At 33.8% G+C, this 27,858-nt stretch overlaps 1 protein-coding gene and 1 pseudogene across 1 annotated transcript; both read right to left on the bottom strand.

The window, feature by feature from the left end:
- Positions 1-17,412: 17,412 nt before the first annotated feature.
- On the bottom strand, positions 17,413-18,158 carry LOC120177788 (protein trichome birefringence-like; the record flags this gene model as incomplete). Its single annotated transcript, XM_039183805.1, has 2 exons — positions 17,413-17,866; positions 18,040-18,158. Coding segments are annotated over 2 exons (543 nt in total), but the record flags the coding sequence as incomplete, so codon positions are not given.
- Positions 18,159-21,596: 3,438 nt separating this feature from the next.
- LOC120177772 lies at positions 21,597-27,476 on the bottom strand (annotated as a pseudogene).
- Positions 27,477-27,858: the final 382 nt, after the last annotated feature.

Genomic DNA, 27,858 nt, shown 5'->3' with positions numbered 1-27,858 from the left:
TGGTTGAACAAGTGCTTGGACAATGTAATCAGAATCGAGTCTGGCGAAATTATGAACATACATTGATGTTGCATGTGTTTGATTTTTGTTCATTGCTCTCTCCATATATGAAACTGAATTTCTACCTTCGTTGATCATTGCCTTTACTTGGGCAAAATAATGCACCATGGCAGAAACTTTTCAGTTCATAAACTTTTCATAAACTAACATGTGTGAGGTGAAAGCAAAATTACTCATTTGAAGCAAAAAATGAGATTATGACATCTATTTGTGCAATAGTTTTTTATAATTGCAAATCTTTAACCATGTGTTTTGAAAAAAAAATATTTAACTATACGAGTTGAAGTTCAATATAGAAACAAGGGTTCAACTCGGAAGTAGTAAAAGAATATATTTGTTATATTATCAATTACCACTATCATGCACGAGGTTTCATCTAAGCGATGATGTTGACTTTGCTAATATGATTAATGCATACTTCTATCATTCTTTGTCTAATGTCGATTTGTTTATAGAGTTCATTGATCTCAACCTTCATCGTATGATTAAGGATGCTGCTTCCAGCTTGAATATCCCACCAACTCAAACAAATGAGTAAGAAACAAAATATAGATGATGGAGACCCAGAAGCATGGTTCTAATTTGTATGTGAAATACAACAAGAAAAAGCATAGAGAATTGAATAACTTAATATTACTTCTGACGCGTCTACTGATTACGAAGATTAAAACATCATAACGAATAATGTTATGTTTATAATTTTATTTACTATTTAAGGTGTGTGTAAGGTTACTTATATTTACTTCCTTAACGTAATATATTAAGTTTGTTGTTTTTTCTTCTTAATGTCATGTTCACGGTTCGTTGTTTTTGTCTCCATAATGTAATTTTAATGGTTTAATTTAATGTTTATAGTTCGTTGTTCTTTTAAACAAAATGCATTACAATCTCTTTAACTTTTCATTAATATATTAGTATGACCGTTGGAACTCCTCACATTAAAAAGATAAAAACAAATACAATTGCTTTAGGCTACAACAACTCGTCACCTCGAGGTGATGAGTTTCAAACATTTTTTTCATTTTTCTATTTAAAGTAAATAACTGTAAAAAAATAATATTATTTTAATAAAACTCATCACCTCGAGGTGACGAGTTTCATAGAAATTAATTAAATAATAAACAAAAAATATGATAGCATTGTCCCTGGAACTTGTAAGCTCAAGGCGAAGAGTTCCCCATGTACAGTAAGAATGTCGTAAATCCCAAAATAATTTTCTGCAGCCCTATATTCAAAAAAATCATGGTTGGCCTATTGGGAAAAAAACCTATGTAATTAGGCTATTGTCTGACTTTTTTATTTTTAGTTTTGTAATGTTAACAGACCCAATGCCCCTTTCTAAATGATGAAAATGAGCCCCAGTGTTGGGTCATCCATTACACGGTCCTAATGACTATTATCCAATTTGCCCAAAAAAGTTTGAGGTTCAACCCTTTTTGACCTGAACTAAAAGCATAAAAATCCCTTGAAAACCAAAAGTACATCTTACTTGTTTCTTTGCATAAAAAAATATAATTATCAAAATTCGAAAATATATGACTTAGTAAGGAGCATATGGCCAAATCTAGCAAATGACAACCCAAAATTGCAAGGACCCATAACCAAAAGCCTAATTCATACTTCGAAAATCATACACAACCTAGGAGGTTTTACTCTGCTTGAAAAGAAAACTCGAATTTGAAATTCTTAAAATCATAGCTCCAATAGTTTCTCTTTCATTGCTTCATATCAGAAGCTTGAAAACTCGAATCAAATTAGAAGGTAAGACGAAATTAGGTGCTCGCAACATGGATTAATTGGACTTGACCCCATTCTTAGGCTCTCTTGGTCTAAATTTAACTTGTAACTCTTCAAGGACTTCTAATGAATTGGGTTTGCAAGGGATCAGATAGTATGCTTCCATTTTGAATTAATCTTGATCTTCCTTGGTCAATCAAATAAGAAAATTAACTAACATTAGAATAGCAGAAGCAATAATGGTGTAAATGGTGGAATGCCTAGTATGACATTATTTTCCAAAAACTTGTTAGTCCTCAAATTTGAATTTTAAATCCATCGATGGATAGAATGTGCCATAACTAGTTTAATGGTCTTTTGAATCATGGTCAGTTCATCTAAAAATTGCATTCTTAATGTCACACCCCAATATGGGGTTAAATTTCTTTTAGTTTAAATATATGAAATAATATGATGTTTGGTTGGCTAATAATTATTTTATTAGGCCATTAAGTTATTAAACAAATTGAAGATAATGAGTTAGGTTGAATGTGGACAAATTGTTGGATGAGTGATTGATTAAATAAATGGATTGATTTGTTTATATATATATATATAAAAAGATAATGGATGAGTGATATATTGAATACATGGGATTGATTTGTTTTTATATATTTCATGATAATGGGGGAGTGAATGAATGATTACGGGGATTGAAAAAAAAAGATTTTTCTATTAATAATTTATTTTAAATATTTGGAACCACAACTTGAGGATATCCTAATCTTGGTGTTGGAGATAAGATAGAGAGACTTCAATATAATAATAACAACATCAACGTGGCTGTAAACAAAGAAGGGTTGGAGGGATAAGAGGAAGAAAACTATCAAGGAAAGATTGGGTATTTTAAATGGTAACAGGAGAAGCTATATTGTTCTTGGTGGGAGGCTTCACTTCGTGAAGTTTAAGACAAGAAAATTGAATGAGTGTTTGGATTTTATTTCTTCCAAGCATCTTCACTGCGGCAGAATTGATTCCCATCATTGGGATTTTGAGGCCTCTGCCAACGAAAATGCAGTTATCAAGTTTTAAATCGGAGTTAACTTGGATCCTTCTCTGCCACCTGAATTAAGATTCGAGTTTTGGCAGTGTCTTGTGTTCTCTATTCTGAGGTATGGCATGTTGTTGGGAGGAACATAAAGCCACTTCGAAAATGGTATCCTGAGGCCATTGTACCACTTTTTGTTGCTACTTTGAGGAGGTGGCACCGACTCCTCTACCAAGTCCACAAAGCAGCGGAGACTTTTCAGTATTAACCACAAACCCGAGCGGCTTTGTAATGAGATGCAGAGTCCGGGGAAAGTGAGAGCAGAAAACCGTGGGTGCAACTGGCCATGCAACAAGTAACATGCATAGAGGATGCTGTCATCTACATTGCACTCGCGGCTGCCGTTGACCATAGCTTTGGTATTTGGTTCATCGCAACATGGATACAACTAGATTTAATAATTGAGAGTGGTGCATGAAAGAGACACTTCATGTGGGTTATGTTCCAATGCCCCACACACCAATTACTTGCAAAATGGGGTTATGATTCCCAAAAGGAAAATCACGTGGGAAGTGCCTTAAAAAAATATAGTGGGAAATCGCATCATGAGTCTTCAAAGCTTGGTAAGAACTTTGACTTGTCTCATAGTTTCCTTTAGTTTTAGTTTATGGCTCAATAGTGCAAATTGATTCGGTTCAGTCCCTAATTTTTAGTGATTAATTATTAAAGTAACCTCACAAGTATTCTATTAAACTAATTGGGTTTCCAAATTATTATTTCAATTCTAATAAGCTATCTTTATGGCGAGGAAAATTATTTGGATATGAGTTAGTAATTTTGATGGTCTGGATCGAGAGGAAAATATTGGAAGTTGAATCAAAGATCGAGGGCGTTCGAATGGAATTTAAATGGTCGACCAGTATGGCACGGAAAATCGAGGTAATACTTTACTACCTCTTTATGCTTTATGGAACATGTTGATATTGGTAAATGCATGGATAAGATAATGTTGATCACTTTTGTGAGTTGAATAATTTATACACTCGATATGAATGTGGTAGAAATTATGTAACTGAATACGGATCGAATGACTAATATAAGAGATTAAGGAATTGTTAGAATTAAATTACAAGTTTGTGATTAGTGATAAAGAAATCAGTTATGGATTTGTAACTTATATTTTATATCATCAAAGGTTAAATGTTAAAGATACTTGGATGGGAAATTATAAGAATACTCCGATAGGGTAAAATTATGAAAATACCCTTATGTTGTAGGATGACAAGAATTGTCCCTGGAAGTTGACTAATAACTTTGAAAGGATATATTGATCTGAGAAAAATACAGATGTGCATAAGAAATGCTAGTTTGCTTAGAAAATTTGGATAACTGGGTTTTAACCCAATAAGGATTATGTAAAAGACTAGAAGTATGTTAAGAAATCATTTCGAGATCAAAGAATGTTCGGGAAAACAATTAACCATTGGATCTCAAAAGTATAATTATTTTCGTTAAGAGTTAATACCGAAATTATCTTGTTAAAAATTACGAAAATGCCCTTAAGAGGTAAAAATAGTCCAAGTTGACTCTGAATGAGAAATGAACATGAGAATTTGTTCTTAAACTGATAAATTACTGATTTAATGGTTGAGATCCTACTTTTGTATGAAAAATTCCTAATAATTCATTAGTAATGTCTGAAAAGACTTTTAACTCGAAATCTTCGAGTTATGAGTAAATATCTGAAGAATAAATTATCGAGGGTGCTCTTCTGTCAGAATTGATTCATATAGAAATGAATTGATGATAAGTCTGAATTAAATAATAAGATCGAATGGAATGAACTGATTAAAATAAGTGGGATCTGTAAAATGACCAAAATACCCTTGTAATGGAGATGACTCAAGAATATCACCAAGTTCAGGAATGAATAGATATCCTCAAGCTTTGAAATGAATGGAAAAACATTGAGTACCAAAATGACCAAAATGCCCTTATGGTCTATACTAAGTAAATGTCTTGGATTAATTAAGAAATTCAAATAAGCATGGATGTTGTACTGCTCTTTAATGTTATGAAACGCAATTTAAGCCGGTCAAACAATGTTAGTGTTATATCAGTACTTGAATGGCATAGGTACCACTTGAATACTAGTTCTTATCCTCAAGTTTGGATTGATGATAATTATGGAAGTACTCAGCTCTGCTCAACGCTATAGCGCATTTGATATTAAGAAGTGGATATTCGTAAGATAAATCAACCACGAATAACAAAATGATTTTTAGTATATGACTAATGTGAATGAACGGTACAATATGTATCCGAAACTCGGAAGTGTCTGAATTACTCTGGAAAACTTTGAAGTAACTGGGATAGTATTAATTGCTAAATAAACCAAGGAACCTTAATGATAGAGAATTTAGTATTAATTGGATGAGTTTGGAAATACAATAAACTTGTATGATGTACGGTCCTTATGGTTATGAACAAAGAATCAAATACGTCATCAATTCTTGATATTGTTGTAATGTTGAAAGAAAACAAAGATTATAGGGATGCTTGTTTGATTCCTTAAAGTATATTTAGCGATGATTCTAAAGATGATTTATGGACAATAATTGTTCGTATTATAGAGTGAATACCAGGAAGGGTAATGAATTGACCAGTCGACATACATCAGTTCTGAGAGTTGTTCAGCTCAAGTTGTTTGATAATCCGATCGATTGTCATAGATGGTAATTGCCCTGAATATTCATTTCTTCTTTTTCGACTCAAATCACTCCAGTATTTCCGGATGCACATGAAAACATAGTAAGATTCTAAAGTATCAACCTTAAATGTTTGATTAGATCGGTTAGTAGCCGATTCTCTTCGATTGGACCTCGTTCCTGGAATCGAATCAAATTTCATAAGTTTTCTGTTATTCATACTAATAACTACAAAATGCCTCTGATAAATATTGGGATTTCTCTAGTGTGTTCCTTATATTTTGAAAAATTGTTTTATTGTTTTAACATGTGGTACACTGAAATCTATGGTTATTGTTTTATGAATGCACCGACTTAACGGTTATGGCTTATGGAATTTTATCATTGTATATATTGTATCTTGGAGATACAGATTTTTAAAGTACAGCTCTGATCAAGCTGGAAAATTTTTATGGACCTAATGTGACTCTTAGGTAGGCTCTACGGCCCTGAGATCATTCTCGGGTAGGCCTTGCGGCCCTGAGATGTGTTCTTAGGTAGGCCCCATGGCCTCGAACTTTCTTGGGTAGGCTCTCAAGCCCTAGGATAATCCCTTAGGTTAACTCTTTATACGATGGTTTTAAACTACGAGTTTAAAAAGCTCCACTACAGTATGGTTTATGAGATTTACTGAACTATCATTTGATCAGTGTACTTATTATGATTTTATGGTATTGTTGGAACACAATAGTTATCCTATTTGATCTCCTGAAAATGTCATACTTTGAATACTTCCTACGAACTGTGATCTTCATGGCTTCAAATCGATGAACTACCAGTGGAACCTCAGATTTACCAAAAAATTGTATACGTCTAATTCAAGAAGGAAACTATGTGGCTTTTCATTTATCTGTATGTCCTTTAGCATCACTTGGTAGTTCTGTATTACTGAACTTTTCGAAGCTCACTCTATTACTCACCATTGCAGGTTAAAAGAATCGTACCATTGCAACTATCAACATCAGCAAGGGAGTTCTTCCGGCGTTGCTTGCAGAGTATGGTACATGTGATTAGGGGGGCATGTAGATTGTATTTTGTTTTATATCTGAGTTTGGAAAACCTATTTTATTTCTGAATAATAATAAATCATTTTATGAGTTTACATGTTTTAAGAAAAATTTTAAATTTTCCACTATTTTTACGGTGGGTCGCTCAAGTAGCCCTAATGTGACACTCCAGATTGGATCGGGTTATCTGCATCGGTCTGAGGGGGTTACACTTAACTTTTAGGAGCGAGGCGTTCATCATCCTGGATGGAAATGAAAGTTATTACAAAGAAGATGAAAATGGAAATGAGGATGTCTAAAACCTGCAAAATGGAAAGTTTTCTAAAGTTAAAAGTTACTCCTTTTACTAAAGTTTCCTTACAAGAAATTTATATGAGAAAGCCAAAAAAAATGAATCTAAGTAAGTCTAACAACCCTTTGGATTTTTTTTGATTTTTTTGAAGAAGTGATGAAAATTGATAAAATAGTTGACATAAATATATCAATAAAAACAAAATAGCATTATTGTTTCATTATGTTTACGTGGGTCAAATTGATAAAATACCGATTTGAACAAAAAATGTAATAAAAGTTTAAGGTTTAAAACGATCATTATTCCTTTTTAGATCATTGTTCTCATTATTGTTAGTATCCAGTTTTTTCTCTCAATATTATAATATATTTTCAGAGACTTGTCACGTCGACTTGATGAGTCTGACAGAAAATAATTTTTTTAAATTTAGTAACTAATATAAAAAATAAAAAAAATACAAAAGTTGTCACGTGGAGGTGGCGAGTTACCTTGGAATTTAAAAATGAAGTAGTCGTTGGCAACAAGAAGCTTTTGAATTTTCAAAAATTTAACCGTTGAATCTCGTCATGTCAACATGACGAGTTTCGTCAAATTTAATTTAAAAGTAATAATTTAAAAAATAATTTTTTTACAAAATAATAATTAAAGTTATTACAAATGAATACAATACATAATAAAATTTATTTATATTTTCAAAATTCTTGATGATGCTGAGGAGTGGTAGAATGATAATGGTGTAGGGCTCATCGATTACATCTTGGTTGTCCGCCTTGATCGTCTTCATCTTCGTTTGCTTCTTTAATAGTCGGTGTATTGAACATCACTCCACTTTTAGATCTACATTCGAAATAAGGTGATGGGGTACTTAAGGTATTTGACGTCGTGACTCGAATTGTCTACCCAAATCAGTAACTTGTTGTTGGCCTAATATGATCTCATTCGTCCACATGTTCTATTGAAGATGATTGAGTGTTTTGCATTGAAACATGATATGAAGGATAAAAACCATTATTGATCTGAGATGCAAAATACTCGGCAAAAGGAAAAACAAAGGTAGAAGAAGAAGATGTTTATGATGATACTTTCTTGCCCTTTAGAAATTTTTTATTTCTTCCTATTGTCCCCTCTCTGTCGATGTTATTAAATATGGTTTCTCATTTGATTCATAATTTTGGAGGTAGGGAGAAATATCGAAATCAATGTTAGCAGTTGTAATTTTGAAATGCACAGGGACATATTGTAACCCCCCCAGACCGATGCGGGTAACCCGATCTGATCCGGGGTTACATTAGGGCCACCGGAGCAACCCACTATAAAAATGGCGGAAATTTTAAAACTTTTATTAAAATATGTAACTTATAAAATGATTTATCAGTATGCAGAAATAAAACAGATTTCCAGACTTGTATATAAATCAAAATGCAATTACATGCCCCCTAATCACATGTACCAAACTCTGCAACAACGCCGGAAGAACTCCCTTACTGAAGTCGATAGCTACACTGGTTCAATTCTTTTTGTCCTGCAATGGTGAGTAATAGAGTGAGCTTCGAAAAGCTCAGTAATATAGAACTACCAGATGATGCTACATGACATGCAAATAAATGGGAAGCCATAATTTCCTTATTGAATCCAACGTATACCAATTGCAGAATAATCTGGGGTTCCATTAGTAGTTCATCGAGTAGAAGCCATGAATCTCAGTTCATAAGAAGCATTCATAGTTTAACATTTTCAGAAGATCGAATAGGATGTCTAGTGTGTTCCAACAGTTTAATTAAATCATAATAGGTACACTTATCAAATGATAGTTCAGTAAATCTCATAAAATCATAATGAAATTTAACTTTTGAAACTTGTAGTTTAAACCATTCTCTAGTACACCATCCGCAGTTCCTAGAACTGCGTCCATAGGGCTTATCTTAAGCACACGATGAAAAGGAAGCCAGCCTAAGGATAGGCTTTGGGGCCTATATCCTTAAGTCCGTAAGTCCATAGGGCTTACCCTAAGCACACAGCAAAAGGGAGCCAACCTAATGGAACATATTAGGGCCCGTGAGCCTACCCAAGAGTCACATTAGGTCCGTCAAAGTTCTCTAGCTTGATCAGAGCTGTACTTTATAAATCCGTATCAAAAATACAATTGCACCGTGGCATAAATTCCATAAATCCATATACATGGTAATCAAATACCAGTTCAAACCAAAAATCAGATAGTCGTCTTAATCTATAAAACATCACAATAAATTGGTGCATCAATAAAACAGGAGCCGTAGAATTCAGTGTACCACATTTTAAAACAAATAAAACAGTTCAGTAATAAATAGAGAACACACTAGAGAATCCAAGTATTTTCAGAGGCCATTGTAGTTATCATTATGGATAACATGAAACTTATGAAATTTGATCGAATTCCAGGAACAAGGTCCTATTGAGGAGAATCGATTACTAATCGATCTAGCCAGACATTTACGGTTGATACTTTAGAATCCCACTATATTTTCGTGTGCATTAGGAAAATGTTCAGAAACCTTTATACATAATAATTCTAAATTCAGATTTACTGCGAGTAATTCCATTACCCAAACAATCAGGGGTATTCAGGAATATACTTTGAATTCATAGAATTTCAGCCCAATTGAACCAAATGAGGTATTCAGAATCTTTTCCTTCTGCGTTACTTGCTTTTTCAAACATGACCAAAGTGATTTTAGATGAAATATAGAATCGAAGATTCAAGTCATTTACAATCTACGACTATCGATCATATTATCAAACAACTCGAGTTACACAACTCCCAAATTGATGCATGTCAACAAGTCAATTCATTTTCCTTCCAGTGTATTCACTCTTTAATACCATATGCATATCCATAGATCATCCCCATAATCATCACTGAATAAATCTTCCAACGGTCTTTATTTCATTTCCACGTTTCAACAATATCAGGAAATACGGACGTACTTGGTCCATGGCTCATAACCCATAAGGACAATTCATCATGTAAGTTCAACAGTGTTTCCAAACTCATCCAATCACCTATTTAATCCTCAGTCATTGATGTTACTTAGTTCGTTTAGTAAGCAAGTCTATCTCGATTACTTTAAAGTTTTCCAGAATAATTCAGACGTTTCTGAATTTCAAATACACGTTGTACTTCATTTCAGTTCAATTTATTTATATAATAAAGTCATTCTGGTATTCGTGGTTAATTTGACTCACGAATGCCCACTTATTAGTACTGTATGCGATCTAGAGTTCAGCTGAGCCAAGTACTTCCAAAATTATCATCTATCCAAATTTGAGAAGATGAACAAACATTCAAGTGGTACTTATATCATTCAGGTAATGATATAGCACTAACGTTGGTTGATCACTTAAGCTGCGTTCCATAACTTTTAAGAGCAGTACAACATCCATGTTTATTTGGATTTCTTAATTAATCCAAGACATTTACTTATTCTAGGCCAATAGGGTATTTTGGTCATTTTAGTGCTCAATATTTTTCTATTCATTTCAAAGCTTGAGTATATCCATTCATTTCTGAGCTTGGTGACATTCTTGAGTCATTTCCATTCCAGGGGTATTTTGGTCATTTTACAAATCTATAATATTTTAATCATTTTCTTCTGTTCGGTCTTATTATTTAATTCAAACTTATCATTTATGTCAGTCCCTTTGAACTATTCTGACAAAATATCACCATCGATAAATTATTATTCTTCACGTACTTACTCAAGTCGGAGATTTCCAAGTTAAATGCCTTCTCAGATGTTACTAACGGATTATCAGAATTTTCCATACAAAAATAGGATCTTAACAAGCAAATCAATAATTTATCGGTTTAAAAACAAATTCTCATGTTACTTCCTCATTCAGAGTCAACTTGGACTATTTTTACCTCTCAAGGGCATTTTCGTAATTTCTTAATCAGATAATTTCGGTATTAACTCTTAACGAAAATAATTATACTTTAGAGATCCAGTAGTTAATTGCTTTCCCGAACATTCTTTGATCTTGAAATGATTCATTCACAAACTCTCCTAGGATTAAAACCGGTTATTCATAATTTCCAAATAAAACTAACATTTCTTATGCACATCAGTAGTTATATCGGATCAATATGTCTTTTCAGAGTTATTAACCAACTTCCAGGGACAATTCTTGTCATCCTACAACATAAGGGTATTTTCTTAATTTTACCCTACCGGAATATTCTCATAATTTCCCATCCAAGTACTTTTAACATTTAACCTTTGATGATATAAAATATAATTTACAAATCCATGTCTGATTTCTTTATCACTAATCACAAACTTGTAATTTAATTCTAACAATCTTTCAATCTCTTATATTAGTCATTCGATCCATATTCAGTTACCGAATTTCTACCACATTCATATCGAGTGTATAAATTAACCAACTCCACAAAAGTGACCAATATTATCTTATTCATGCATTTACCAATATTAACATGTTCCATAAAGCATAAAGAGGTAGTAAAGTATTACCTCAATTTCCGTGCAATACTGATCGACCATAAAAATTCCATTCGAATGCCTTTGATCTTCAATTCAACTTCCAATAATTCCTCAGATACATATCAACATAAATTATATCAGAAACGGAGCTTAATTGCGATAAACGGATTGAATTGGGTAATAAATCAGTGAAAAATAGCTTACCGGGTTCGAATTTGGAGAAACATACTTCGGATTCAGATTCATGACGTCGAAAGCATAAAATATGACTTTTCGAAAATTTGGAAATTTTGGTCAAAATCAAAGTCAACGGGTTTGACCGGCAATTTCGAGGCCTTCGGGTTCGAATTTTGAAAAACGGACTGTGCAATCGGATTTGGAACGTCGAAAAATGTCAAGATAGGTATACTCGGTCAAAGTCAAAGGTCGTTTAATGCCCGGTCAAAGCCCGTCAAAGTTTTGGTCAATAGTGGTCAACACCGGTCAATAGTCAACAGTCAACGGGTCAACGGGTCGGGTCGGATCAATGGGTCGGGTAAACGGGTCGGGTCGGGTCGGGTCAGGTTATGAACGGTCAAACTAGTCAAAACAGGAGCAAAACCGGTCAAATCGATCATTTTTTCCTTCCCCACGTGCCCCCACGCGTGAACAGTACCCTAATGTCGGAAAATTCCCAAAAAAATTCCTAAAAATTATTTTAAGCAATTTCGAGATACTTACAAAGCTCGGTTCAAATTTTGAACGGCGGAGAGCTCGATTTCAACGAATCGAAAACTTTGACCGCTTCACCTCCTCACGCGCCGTCGTCAACGGAGACCAAGGATGACACCGGCAGACTCGGAACTAAACAAGGAACACGATGGAGCGGGAGGTGTCCTAAACGGATGCTCGGATCGTCGTGAATCGATGAAAAACCAATTGAAATCGAGTTATTACCAACGATACTTCCGACTGAAATTAACGACGAACGGCGACGATTCACGACGAAAGGTTTGAGGGGTTTTGTTCCTCGGTCGAAAACGAACACGATGGCAGTTTCGGTTCGTCGATTGGAGGTCGGACGGCGAGTAGATCAGATATTAAAGTTGGTTTACCGGGAGAGGAAATATGAACATTTTCTGCATAAAATGCACGGGAAATGGGGGTTATATTAACTCCTAAAGAAAAATGGTCAAATCATGAGTTTAGCCACTGAATTTCCTACACTTCTTAAAACGGTCTGCCAACTTTGAAATTTTACAATTTAATCCATTGTTTCTTTCAAAATACCAATTAAATCCACCACTTTATAATTTCTTAAATTTAGCCCCTAAATTGGGGTGTTACACATATAAATGTTGCTCATTCAATTGTTAAATGAGTACAACATGCTTTCTCGGCCAATTCTCTTTATGCTTCCCATGTGTATCAATTCTGTAGTGCGCATCTATATCAAATATTTACGTATGAATTGGTTGATGGGGCACAAATTGTCACAACACTCTATCTGCGGCGTACATTTTAACAATCGCAAAGTGAAGCAAAGATGTATGACACACCATAACTCCGACCCTTCAAAAAAGCTTGGTGGTTGTAAATGGTAGATCTCATCGTCACAATATGAAATCCAAAAAAAGTAAAAAATTAATTATAAAATTTAGTATAAATATAAAAAATTACTAAATTAAAGAAATTAATAGATAAATAAATTTAGTAAATTAATAAAATAATATTTACCACATATCGACTATTTACCACATGTCGACCAGTGATATCAATCCTCATTTGTATATCATTTTTATTTCCACTTGTCAACTTAGTCTCAGTAATTTTATGTCGTCATCTAAATAATATAATAAATAAAAATTAAAAAATTGATAAATAAAAATTAAAAAAAAAAATTAGTAACAAAAATAAAGTTAAAATTTTACCTTCCAACCAGAGGAAATTCAACAGGGGTTGCAATAATTAGTATAAAAAATGAGAACCAATATCAAGCCCAACACTAGACAATCCGCAACATCGACTTTTTGACCCCTTTCGATGATTGCAACCTTGCAACGTTCTCGATATAAAATTGTCAAAATGGTCGAGCCCCAACTAGTGCTTGGACACTCAGTAAAATTATTCAATATCGAAAGATATTGAATGTGCACCAAATTACTTGATTTATCCGGTAACAATGTCCCTCCAATCAATTGGAGAATATATGCTCATACTGAATATGATCTCATCTTAGGTAGAGTTGTTAGTCATATTAAATTCAGACTCCAACCAAATTATCTGTATCCGATAACCGTCTTAGACCTCTGGTGGTGACATCTTTCCCAAAACTACCTAAACAATAGCGAACCGGTTTAAATCGTTGCGCCTCACTAGTGTCAAACCATTAACCGAACATTGAGTTCGTAAGCGACATCTTTGAACGTAGTCGTCACTTCACCACTAGAAAAATGGAAATTATTTGTTTCGGTCCTCCAACATTCAATCATCGCCGAAATCAATGAATGGTTCACCTTAAAACCATGTAAAAATGTGGTTGGATACAACCTAGATTGTTGTTGATATATATTAACCCACTAATGTGGATCTCTAAGTGTCATTCCTCATTGTCGAATGTCAAGTTCTTCTTCCGGAGTGAGTTCGAGTGAATAAATATGAACAACACCAAGATGTAACAATTCATCTTAGGTAGCATTTTCTATAATTCTTTAGAAAATATAAAATTTTCTAAATTTTTTCTTTATAATTCACAATAAAAATCTTAAACATTAAACCCCTATTTACAATTTCTATAAACATTAAATTCTTAGACATTTTCTATAAACAATTAGTTTTTCAAAAATCTAATGGAACTTGTCACCTCAACGTGACGAGTTCCAATTTGCTCGTTGAAATATGATCGTCTGCATGTTGCCTAACAATTATAAACGGCTAGCTTTAGAAATTCCAGGGTAACTCATCACCTTGACGTGACGATTCTCAAGTTTTTTTTTTAAATTTTCAACTTTAAATTATTTATTGAATTAAAAAAATTATTTTACATGGGATTCGTCACGTCAACGTGATGAGTCTCTAGAAATATATTATAATATTGACCAACACGGGACCCACTAAATTGGGACCATTGAGAAATATTTTTAAAAAAGTATATCATGTTGATGTGACAAATTTATCATATACTATAGCATTTACCGTAGATTGAAAAATAAATTCCAAGATGGCCTGATAGGCCTATTAATTATTTTGCCTGGGATATTGGGCCAAAAAACAGCATGTATCCAATGCAAGATAGCCTAACATTTGGGCTATGCTGTTGGGTTTATATAATAATCCTCTAAAGCCTAAGAATACCACTTGTACCCAACTGTACTTGGGCCTTTACCTTTAAAATGAACATGGAGTTGGTTATACGTAAAATGAAAATGAGTAAAATAGTTATTTTTATAAAATTTGTAAAAATATTTATTTTATTATATGAATTTGATTAATGAGGTTATATTAATTTATGTTAATCTTAGCGAATGAAAGAATTCAAAAGAAGTATTTGCATTTTATTCATTGTAACTTAGATACAAAGACTATTGACTTATATAAGCCACCAACATCACTGCATTCACGTGAACGCCAAATCTAATCAACTCAATATGATTGCATCAACAAAATAACTCAATAGAATGATTACTTTAGCATAACAACTCCCTTACCACCTATACTCTAACATTCTTTCATCTCTTCCCATCTTCATCTCCTGCACGTGTATCAAGCCTTTGACAACACGTGGAGAAAAACGTTCTAGTTAAAGGCTTTGCGAGACAGTCAGCCACTTGATTCTCTGGAACATAGTATACACAAAGTGATCCATCAGCCACCTTTTCACTCACAAAATGAACATCCAATTCCACATGCTTAGATTGGTCATGAAGAACAGGGTCATGAAAAACATGTGATCTTTTGTCGATATGACTTTCACTAACCCAATGATAAAAATCATCTTATTTTTTATATTTTAAGAAATGCCATCCAAATAATTATGGTTCTTTATATACACGGTAGTATTCTTTTGAACTTCACTTTCATTCTCAATACATTTCAAATTTTCAGAAAATTTTGAATACTAACATAATCTGAATTCTCACAGCATCTTTACATTTTGTTTTGTTTTGTTTTGTGATAGGTCTAAAAATCTTATCTATTATCACTTACCAGTACTAAAAAGGTCATTCGTGCGAGTTTTTAACACTCCAGGTTAATGCGAGTTTTGCTTCCTACAATGTTTAGTGGTGTGATGTACTAGCCGTTTTGCGACTTCATCACTTTTAGGTTCATCCATGATAATCTTAAAAAGAGCAAGCTCTTTGACTCTGGAATTTTCATCTCTTTTTAAACTAATTATGTTTGGGTTTTTCACAAACCATGATTTAAAAAGATACAGAGTTAAAAAAAGTCTAAAAGAAAACCAAATGTACGAGAATCCATTGAAATATCAAGTTACATTATTTTTGTGGGATATTTTTCTTTCTTATTTGGTTTTTTGTAAGAACCGTTTCGATGATTAATTTAGGAGAGTTAAACGACGGTCAACATGTTGTCTTACATGGCCAACATTTTGTTATTTCAGTAACGATCGTTAACAGTAAGTGATCATTTTGTTATAAATTGATATAAAAAATTCTTTTTATTTAAAATTTCTATTAGGATTAGTTTGTTAGATCAAAATTAAATATTTGTAACACATTGATCGATTTTTTTTTATTTTTTTAAGAAAAAAAATTAGATTTAAATTCATGAACTCGTAAAAATTATGTTGCTCGAATCTAAATTATTTAATCAGATCAGTTCAAGCAGAGTTTTGAAATCTTTTATTTTCAATGTATTTATCAGATGCAAAATAATATATATAACGTATAAAAGAAAAGGAAAATAAGAGATAAGACCACATGGATTAGATATCAATGAAATGAAATTTGTCTTTGAAAGAAAAGGACAGCTTGATTGCCGACACTAAACACTAATAGGAGAGGGAAAAGAGTATTGTTAATAAAACGATGCTTCATAAAGTGGATGACGATTTGATTAAGACAAGGTAGGCTCTTTTCTTATAATTTTTTAATGTTATAAAATAAATTAAAATATTTTATTTGTACAAATAAATCAATCTCGATAGTTAAAGGATTATTATTATTTTTTAAGATCTCAGGTTTAAGTATTCGATCTATTGGTCGACTAATCCAGATCATGTACTGCAAAGGAGAGGGCAACCCTCCTAACCCAATTTGCTCCATTCGTAAACTCCATGATTCGAACTCTTGGCATTACTTAAGGGAATTGTACCTCATCCCACTAGACCCACTGATTGTTGGTTACTAGTCAAGAGTTTTTAAACATATACTACTTTATATTCATCCTATATTTATAAAAAAATGTATATTATTATTTTGTTTTTAATTGAAAAATGAAAAAAAAGGACAACTAAAATGTAAATCAAATGACATTTTTCTAAAAATAATTGAATAAATTATATTCATGAAATTCGAATTATATTAAACTCAAATTCTAAAGTCTATTACAAGGGTTTGTTAAAGCATCCCATGTGATTATCTAGAAAACAACAAATATGGACAACCTAATCAAATATTTTTTGAACATTTTTGTATTTGCAACATAAAAAGCCTCAATTGGTCGGTCGTTTACAATTCTCTTACTATATTCAGAAAAAGAACATGTAAAGGTACAACAAAATCATCTATTTTATTTTTAAATTAAACCAACTAAATGATTAGGAGAGTTAAAACCCTCAAAGCGAAGTTAAGGCCAATAAAATTACTTTACTATAAACCAACAACAATTATTACAAACTTAAAACCCGTGGCCTAAATGATAAAATTAAATCTTTCTTAGTAGAAGAGACTCGAATTTAAACAATTGTATTTATCGAATGTATATGTTTTAAATAAATTAAATTTTTTTAACAAATACTATCTATTATTTTCGTTTAGGATATTCAAAAAAAAATATTAAAGCATAAGATGGACCTCTCCAAGAATAGACCTTAACTCTATTATCTCTCTCTCAAAACTTCGTATTGAAATTAAAAATAAAAAAATAAAAGCTATTTTCTTCTCTTTGTTTCCACATTTCCAAAATGAAAGAATTTAAGCTTTGTATGATTACCTAGCTCTTTTTGATGTTGTCGCATCTTGTTTTCCTTTACAAGCAGCTCTGCGTATAAGAGCTCATTCCATGAATCCGACACACCAGGAAGGCACCAATGACTGCAGTCCTTGTATTTTAGGGGTGCTACTCTTTCATCCTCCCACACCTTTTGCTTCGGGTGTTTCCGGTAGATTGACGGGTGGCCATCCTTTCGGAAATCCTTCAACCGGGTGATATTTAGGAAGGTGACATGAGTTTTCATCCCCCTCAGCACTCCTTCTAACACCAACATTTTTGGCGGATATGGCGTTAGATATGTCTCGTTCTTGATAAGCTTGGTTTCACTGTCACACGCCCCTCCGGAATTCCACTGTCCGCCCCTGGACAAACCGATAACTCGTTTAAAAGTAGTATTGCTATAGACTCATAGTCAAACTAACATAAAACTCGCAATGAATAGCATTGGCCCAGCCCTTCTATTTCAAAACTGGACTGCACAAAGGAACAAATAACATTGCACATCCAAAACAATCTTGAATTTATATCGGTTTACCTGAAATGCGAAGCAGAATAGCCCCTGAAGAAGACCATAGTCTTCATAGGATTCACACTTGCATCAACCCATCTAGCCCATGTTGTCAAAGCTTTCCGAAAGGCTCGAGTACATTCAATTCATTGTAAACATGACTACCTTCTTGATAATAATCTTTCCTAGAAAAATTTCAGATTTCAATACAAAAGAAGAACAATTAAATTACGAATAACAGTGTAACACCCAAATTTAGGAGCTAAATTTAAGAAATTATAAAGTGGTGGATTTAATTGGTATTTTGAAAGAAACAATGGATTAAATTGAAAAATTTCAAAGTTGGCAGACCGTTTTAAGAAGTGCAGGAAATTCAGTAGTTAAACTCATGATTTTACCATTTTTCTTTAGGAGTTAATATAAACCCCATTTCCCTGTGTATTTATGCATAAATACACTCATAATTCCTCTCCCGGTCAACAACTTTCAACTCCTATTTACTCGCCGTCCGACCTCTGATCGACGAGCCGAAACCACCAACGTGTTCGTTGTCGAGCGAGGAACAAAACCCCTCAAACCTTTCGTCGTGAATCGTCGCCGTTCGTCGTTAATTTCAGTTGGAAGTATCGTCGGTAATAACTCGATTTCAATTGGTTTTTCGTCGATTCACGACGATCCGATGATCTGTTTACGACACCTCCCGCACCATCGTGTTCCTTGCATCGTTCTGAGTCTGCCGGTGTCATCCTTGGTCTCCGTCGACGGCGACGCGTGAGGAGGTGAAGCGGTCAAAGTTTTCGATTTGTTGAAATCGTTCAAAATTGTAAACCGAGCTTTGTAAGTATCTCGGAATCGCTCAAAATAATTTTTAAGAATTTTTCCGTGATTTTTAGGCAGCCGTAAGGGGCCCCACGCGCCCCCAGTCGCCGCCACTACGCGTGGGGATTGTCCAAATGACCGGTTTGACCGGTTTTGGAGCAGATTTGACTGGTTATAACCCAACCCGACCCGACCCGTTGACTGTTGACCGGCGTTGACCACTGTTGACCAAAACTTTGACGGGCTTTGATCGGGCATTAAACGACCTTTGACTTTGACTTAGTATACCTATCCTGACATTTTTCGACGTTCCAAATCCGATTCCGCAGTCCGTTTTTCAAAATTCGAACCTAAAGACCTCAAAATTGGCAGTCAAACCCGTTGACTTTGATTTTTACTGAAAATTTCAAATTTTCGAAAAGTTATATTTTATGCTTTCGACGTCCTGAATCCGAATCCAAAGTCCGTTTCGCCAAATTCAAACCCGGTAAGCTGTTTTTCACTGATTTATCACCCGATTCGATCCGTTTATCGTAATTAAGCTCCGTTTTTTATATAATTTATGTTGATATGTATAAGAGGAATTATTGGAAGTTGAATTAAAGATCGAGGGCATTCAAATGGAATTTTTATGGTCGATCAGTATGTCACGAAAATCGAGGTAATACTTTACTACCTCTTTATGCTTCATGGAACATGTGAATATTGGTAAATGCATGAATAAGATAATATTGGTCTCATATGTGTAGTTAATTAATTTCTACACTCGATCCGAATACGATAAAAATTCGGTAACTGATTATGGTTTAGATGACTTTTATAAGAAATTGATGGATTATCATAATACTAACACAATCTGAGTTCTCACAGCATCTTTACATTTTGTTTTGTTTTGTTTTGTGATAGGTCTAAAAATCTTATCTATTATCACTTACCAGTACTAAAAAAGTCATTCGTGCGAGTTTTTAACACTCCAGGTTAATGCGAGTTTTGCTTCCTACAATGTTTAGTGGTGTGATGTACTAGCCGTTTTGCGACTTCATCACTTTTAGGTTCATCCATGATAATCTTAAAAAGAGCAAGCTCTTTGACTCTGGAATTTTCATCTCTTTTTAAACTAATTATGTTTGGGTTTTTCACAAACCATGATTTAAAAAGATACAGAGTTAAAAAAAGTCTAAAAGAAAACCAAATGTACGAGAATCCATTGAAATATCAAGTTACATTATTTTTGTGGGATATTTTTCTTTCTTATTTGGTTTTTTGTAAGAACCGTTTCGATGATTAATTTAGGAGAGTTAAACGACGGTCAACATGTTGTCTTACATGGCCAACATTTTGTTATTTTAGTAACGATCGTTAACAGTGATCATTTTATTATAAATTGATATAAAAAATTCTTTTTATTTCAAATTTCTATTAGGATTAGTTTGTTAGATCAAAATTAAATATTTGTAACACATTGATCGATTTTTTTTATTTTTTTAAGAAAAAAAATTAGATTTAAATTCATGAACTCGTAAAAATTATGTTGCTCGAATCTAAATTATTTAATCAGATCAGTTCAAGCAGAGTTTTGAAATCTTTTATTTTCAATATATTTATCAGATGCAAAATAATATATATAACGTATAAAAGAAAAGGAAAATAAGAGATAAGACCACATGGATTAGATATCAATGAAACGAAATTTGTCTTTGAAAGAAAAGGACAGCTTGATTGCCGACACTAAACACTAATAGGAGAGGGAAAAGAGTATTGTTAATAAAACGATGCTTCATAAAGTGGATGACTATTTGATTAAGACAAGGTAGGCTCTTTTCTTATAATTTTTTAATCAAATAAATCAATCTCGATAGTTAAAGGATTATTATTATTTTTTAAGATCTCAGGTTTAAGTATTCGATCTATTGGTCGACTAATCCAGATCATGTATTGCAAAGGAGAGGGCAACCCTCCTAACCCAATTTGCTCCATTCGTAAACTTCAGAATTCGAACTCTTAGCATTACTTAAGGGAATTGTACCTCATCCCACTAGACCCACTGATTGTTGGTTACTAGTCAAGAGTTTTTAAACATATACTACATTATATTCATCCTATATTTATAAAAAAAAATGTATATTATTATTTTGTTTTTAATTGAAAAATGAAAAAAAGGACAACTAAAATGTAAATCAAATGACATTTTTCTAAAAATAATTGAATAAATTATATTCATGAAATTCGAATTATATTAAACTCAAATTCTAAAGTCTATTACAAGGAAGGGTTTGTTAAAGCATCCCATGTGATTATCTAGAAAACAACAAATATGGACAACCTAATCAAATATTTTTTGAACATTTTTGTATTTGCAACATAAAAAGCCTCAATTGGTCGGTCGTTTACAACCTGAATTTCTCTTACTATATTCAGAAAAAGAACATGTAAAGGTACAACAAAATCATCTATTTTATTTTTAAATTAAACCAACTAAATGATTAGGAGAGTTAAAACCCTCAAAGCGAAGTTAAGGCCAATAAAATTACTTTACTATAAACCAACAACAATTATTACAAACTTAAAACCCGTGGCCTAAATGATAAAATTAAATCTTTCTTAATAGAAGAGACTCGAATTTAAATAATTGTATTTATCGAATGTATATGTTTTAAATAAATTAAATTTTTTTAACAAATACTATCTATTATTTTCGTTTAGGATATTCAAAAAAAAATTATTAAAGCATAAGATGGACCTCTCCAAGAATAGACCTTAACTCTATTATCTCTCTCTCAAAACTTCGTATTGAAATTAAAAATAAAAAAATAAAAGCTATTTTCTTCTCTTTGTTTCCACATTTCCAAAATGAAAGAATTTAAGCTTTGTATGATTACCTAGCTCTTTTTGATGTTGTCGCATCTTGTTTTCCTTTACAAGCAGCTCTGCGTATAAGAGCTCATTCCATGAATCCGACACACCAGGAAGGCACCAATGGCTGCAGTCCTTGTATTTTAGGGGTGCTACTCTTTCATCCTCCCACACCTTTTGCTTCGGGTGTTTCCGGTAGATTGACGGGTGGCTATCCTTTCGGAAATCCGTCAACCGGGTGATATTTAGGAAGGTGACATGAGTTTTCATCCCCCTCAGCAGTCCTTCTAACACCAACATTTTTGGCGGATATGGCGTTAGATATGTCTCGTTCTTGATAAGCTTGGTTTCACTGTCACACGCCCCTCCGGAATTCCACTGTCCGCCCCTGGACAAACCGATAACTCGTTTAAAAGTAGTATTGCTATAGACTCATAGTCAAACTAACATAAAACTCGCAATGAATAGCATTGGCCCAGCCCTTCTATTTCAAAACTGGACTGCACAAAGGAACAAATAACATTGCACATCCAAAACAATCTTGAATTTATATCGGTTTACCTGAAATGCGAAGCAGAATAGCCCCTGAAGAAGACCATAGTCTTCATAGGATTCACACTTGCATCAACCCATCTAGCCCATGTTGTCAAAGCTTTCCGAAAGGCTCGAGTACATTCAATTCATTGTAAACATGACTACCTTCTTGATAATAATCTTTCCTAGAAAAATTTCAGATTTCAATACAAACGAAGAACCAATAAATTACGAATAACAGTGTAACACCCCAATTTAAGGGCTAAATTTAAGAAATTATAAAGTTGTGGATTTAATTGGTATTTTGAAAGAAACAGTGGATTAAATTAAAAAATTTCAAAGTTGGCAGACCGTTTTAAGAAGTGCAGGAAATTCAGTGGTTAAACTCATGATTTTACCATTTTTCTTTAGGAGTTAATATAAACCCCATTTCCCCGTGTATTTATGCAGAAATACACTCATAATTCCTCTCCTGGTCAACAACTTTCAACTCCGATCTACTCACCGTCCGACCTCTGATCGACGAGCCGAAACCACCATTGTGTTTGTTGTCGAGCGAGGAACAAAACCCCTCAAACCTTTCGTCGTGAATCCTCACCGTTCGTCGTTAATTTCAGTCGGAAATATCGTTGGTAATAACTCGATTTTAATTGGTTTTTCGTCGATTCACGACGATCTGTTTACGACACCTCTCGCACCATCGTGTTCCTTGCATCGTTCCGAGTCTGCCGGTGTCATCCTTGGTCTCCGTTGACGGCGACGCGTGAGGAGGTGAAGCGGTCAAAGTTTCCGATTTGTTGAAATCGTTCAAAATTGTGAACCGAGCTTTGTAAGTATCTCGGAATCGTTCAAAATAATTTTTAAGAATTTTTCCGTGATTTTTAGGCAGCCGGAAGGGGCCCCACGCGTCGCCACTGCGCGTGGGGATTGTTCAAAAGACCGGTTTGACCGGTTTTGGAGCAGATTTGATCGGAAGTTGATTAATAACTCTGAAAGAATATATTGATCTGATAAAACTATAGATGTGCATAAGAAATGCTAGTTTGTTTAGAAAATTTGGATAACCGGTTTTTAACCCAATAGGGTTAATGCAAGATACTAGAAGTCTGTTAATCAAACATATTAAGATCCGAGAATGTTCGGGTAAGCAATTAAGCATAGAATCTCTGAACTATATTTATTATCGTTCAGAGTTAATACTAAAAGTATCTATGTGCGAAATTACGAAAATGCCCTTGAGAGTTGAAAATAGTCTAAGTTGACTCTGAATGAGAGAGTAACCTGATAATTTGTTTTTAAATCGATAAATTATTGATTTGATTGTTGGGATCCTATCTTTGTATGGAAAATTTCTGAAAATTCGTTAGTAATACTTGGAAAGACATTTAACCTAGAAATTACTTAATTCTGAAGAATGAGTTATTGAAGGTGCTCTTTGGTCGGAATTGTTTGAAAGGACTGAAGTAAGTGATAAGATTAAATTAAATAATAAGATCGAACGTAAGGAAATGATGGAAATACATTGGATCTGTAAATGACCAAAATACCCCTGAAATGGAAATGACTCAAGAATGTCACCAAGCTCAGGAATGAATGGATATACTCAAGTTTTGAAATGAATAGAAAAACGTTGAGCACCAAAATGACCAAAATACCCTTATTGCCTAGAATAAGTAAATGTCTTGGATTAATTAAGAAATCCAAATAATCATGGATGTTGTGCTACCAGTAAAAGTTATGGAACGCAGCTTAAGTGATCAACCAACGCTAGTGCTATATCATTACCTGAATGATATAGATACCACTTGAATGTTTATTTGTCTTCTCAAATTTGGATCGATGATAATTCTGAAAGTACTTGGCTCAGCTCAACGCTAGAGCGCATACAGTACTAATAAGTGGGTATTCGTGAGACAATTTAACCACGAATACCAGAATGACTTTATTATATGACTAAATTGAACTGAAAGGAAATACAACATGTATTTGAAATTCAGAAACGTATGAATTATTCTGGAAAACTCTAAAGTAACCGAGATAGACTTGCTTACTAAACGAACTAAGTAAACTCAATGACTGAGGATTAATTAGGTTAGTGGATGACTTTGGAAACACTGTTGAACTTACATGATGAATTATCCTTATGGGTTATGAACCATGAATCAAGTACGTCCGTATTTCCTGATATCATTGAAACATGGGAAGGAAATAAAGACCGTTGGAAGATCTATTCAGTGATGATTATGGGGATGATCTATGGATCTGTATTATGGTATTAAAGAGTGAATACACTAGAAGGATAATAAATTGACTTGTTGACATGCATCAGTTTGGGAGTTGTGTAACTGGAGTTGTTTGATAATATGATCAATAGTCATAGATTGTAAATGACTTGAATCTTCGATTCTATATTTCATCTAAAATCACTTCGGTCATGTTTGAAAAAACAAGTAACGCAGAAGAAAAAGATTCTGAATACCTCATTTGGTTCAATTGGGCTAAAATCCTATGAATTCAAAGTATATTCCTGAATACCCCTGATTGTTTGGGTAATGGAATCACTCGCAGTAAATCTGAATTTAGAATTATTATGTATAAAGGATCCTGAACGTTTTCCTAATGCACACGAAAATATAGTGGGATTCTAAAGTATCAACCTTAAATGTCTGGCTAGATCGGTTAGTAATCGATTCTCATCAATAGGACCTTGTTCCTGGAATTCGATCAATTTCATAAGATCCATTTTATCCATAATGATAACTACACTGGCCTCTGAAAATACTTGGATTCTCTAGTGTGTTCCCTATTTATTACTGAATTGTTTTATTTTTTTAACATGAGGTACACTGAAATCTATGGTTACTGTTTTATGGATGCACCAACTTAATGGTGATGGCTTATGGATTTGTATCACGGTATAAAATGTATCTTGGAGATACATATTTGTAAAGTACAGCTCTGATCAAGCTAGAAAATTTTTATGGACCTAATGTGACTCTTAGGTAGGCTCTGCGGCCCTAAGATCATTTTCAGGTAGGCCCCGCGGCCCTAAGATGTGTTCTTAGGTAGGCCCCGTGGCCCCGAACTTTCTTGGGTAGGCTCTCAGGCCCTAAGATGTTCCCTTAGGTTAACTCTTTATAAGATGGTTTTAAAATACAAGTTTAAAAAGCTCCACTACAATATGGTTTATGGTATTTTACTGAACTATCATTTGATTAGTGTACCTATTATGATTTTATCGTACTGATGGAACACACTAGACATCTTTTTGGACCTCATGAAAACGTGATAGTATGAAAGGTTTCTTATGAACTGAGATTCATGGCTTCTACTCGATGAACTACTAATGGAACTCCAAATTATTCCGCAATTGGTATATGTTTGATTCAATAAGGAAATTATGGTTTTCCATTTATCTGCATGTCATGTAGCATCATCTGGTAGTTCTGTATTACTGAGCTTTCTGAAGCTTACTCTATTACTCACCATTGCAGGTTAAAAGAATTGTACCAATGCATCTATCGAATTTAGTATGGGAGCTCTTCCGGCGTTGTTGCAGAGTATGGTACATGTGATTAGGGGGCATGTAATTGTATTTTGTTTTATATACGAGTCTGAAAATCTGTTTTACTTCGAATACTAATAAATTTTATGTTTTACTCATAAATGATTTTATGAGTTTACATGTTTTAAGAAAAGTTTTAAATTTTCCGCTATTTTTTCGGTCGGTCGCTCCGGTGACCCCAATGTGATACTCCATATCAGATCAGGCTATCTGCATCGGTCTGGGGGTTACAAACAATCATATATGGTATAAATTTCAATCGAAATACGATCAACCAACCCTTTGGAAGTTTTCTCATGAGTCCACCAATGAACTGTATTAAAAATTAGGATATCAGCCGATTTGTATTGACCAGACGATTTTCCAACAAGATCAAGCCGCAAAGTCTCCTTTTTCGCTCCGATTTTATCTGGTATTTCCCATTCTCAGACCAAGAAGGGAGATACATAAAACTCTATAGTGAAGTTATAATCCTATTCATTGAGCCCGAAACAAAACAAGAATCATCAAATTTCATGTACATTACCTAAAACTTGAATCGAAGATAAGCAATTTCGACCAAAAACCACACTTTGAATATGAAAGAATACGAAGCTTCCCCTCAAAAATTATGCCTTCCATGGGCTTCATAAACATTTTATGGTGTTTTTGCAGCATTTCTGAGGATGCAAACTAGATATTCCCACATGTTCTTGTTTAAAGAGTCCCCAACAAAACAAGCCTCTTCCCCCTCAGTAACTCTAACATATGACCACCATTCAATCTTAAACAAAACAAATGACCAAATCATATTAATTAATTTCAATTTGGTTAAACAAAATTCGACAGTTTATATTGCAATCAGTGGTTTAGATCCTCAAATACCTTGGTAAAGTGAAGCCTTTAGGATTCCATTTCAGTTTCTGGTAATCTTTATCAGGCCTTCCATTGGCAATACAGCTGAATTGCTCATCAATGAACGAACAAGATCCGGGTTTATAAAGTGGATACATGTCATCATGAACCCATTTCCCATCAAACATATCGCAATTCATCAAAGAATCGCTTAAATTTTCAATCCCTTGATTAGCTGATAGCCCTGAATCACTTCCATTGCTCTGTTTCTGCGTTAACGAAGCTATGTTGTTCGACCCCACACCCTTTTGCGTTGCATTGAAGGGAGATTCAGACTTAGTTGAGGAATTTGTGATCTGATTAGCTGTCTCCATGGCTTTTTCAGTGAGAGTTGCATTTTGATTAGACTTCAAAACATGAGCTTTATCAGAATTCTCCTTCTTTTCAGCATGGTTATTCGTACTTGGAGCATTTCGATTCACATTGTGGGGAGGAGAAATGGTGGCTTGATTTGCATGCGAAACTGAACTCTAGGTGTGGTTTAAACCACTGTTGGGAGGCCCAAAAGTTGTGTTTTTCGAACTGGGGAGTTACTTTTTTTTGTCGAAAGATTGAGTTTTGTTGGTGTTTTTTCCCAGAAAGTGGCTTGGGTAACTGGGTTGTATTAGATCTGGTATTGCTATCAGAAGTGGAGTTAAGAGCATGAGATGTTACTGAGATGAAGAAGAAGAGTTGGGAAAGAAATAATTAAAGAGAGAAGATGATTGAGATCTATAAGAAACGACTGTAAAGGAGATGAGGATCTTGAAGAGAAGATGCTGGTGAACCAAGGAGAAGAAGAGTTAGAAGAAAAAGGGGTGAAAGCTAACAAAATAGTGAAACCGACAAAGGCGAGCATGAAGAAAACAAGTACTCTTTTTGTTTTGATGAATGAAGAGAGATTATTAAACTAGAAGGGAGTGTTGTTGTTGTTGTAACCACTCACACCGATGCGGGTGGCCCGATCTGATTTGGGATATCACATTAGAGCCATCAGAGCGACCCAACGTAGAAAATATCAAAAAAATTAAATTTTTTATTAAAACATGTAAAATCATAAAATCCTTTTTAAATAAAAAAAGTAAAATTTACAATATTCAAAAGTAAAACAAATTTTAGACTCATATATAAAACAAATTATAACCTACATGCCCCCTAATCACATGCACTGTGCTCCACAAGCAACGTAGGTGGAATTCCCC

This window comes from Hibiscus syriacus, unplaced genomic scaffold (assembly GCF_006381635.1).
Source record: "Hibiscus syriacus cultivar Baekdansim isolate YM2019G1 unplaced genomic scaffold, ASM638163v2 tig00112319_pilon, whole genome shotgun sequence".
NCBI lineage: Eukaryota > Viridiplantae > Streptophyta > Magnoliopsida > Malvales > Malvaceae > Hibiscus > Hibiscus syriacus.
This window is presented reverse-complemented; position numbering and strand designations above follow the sequence as displayed.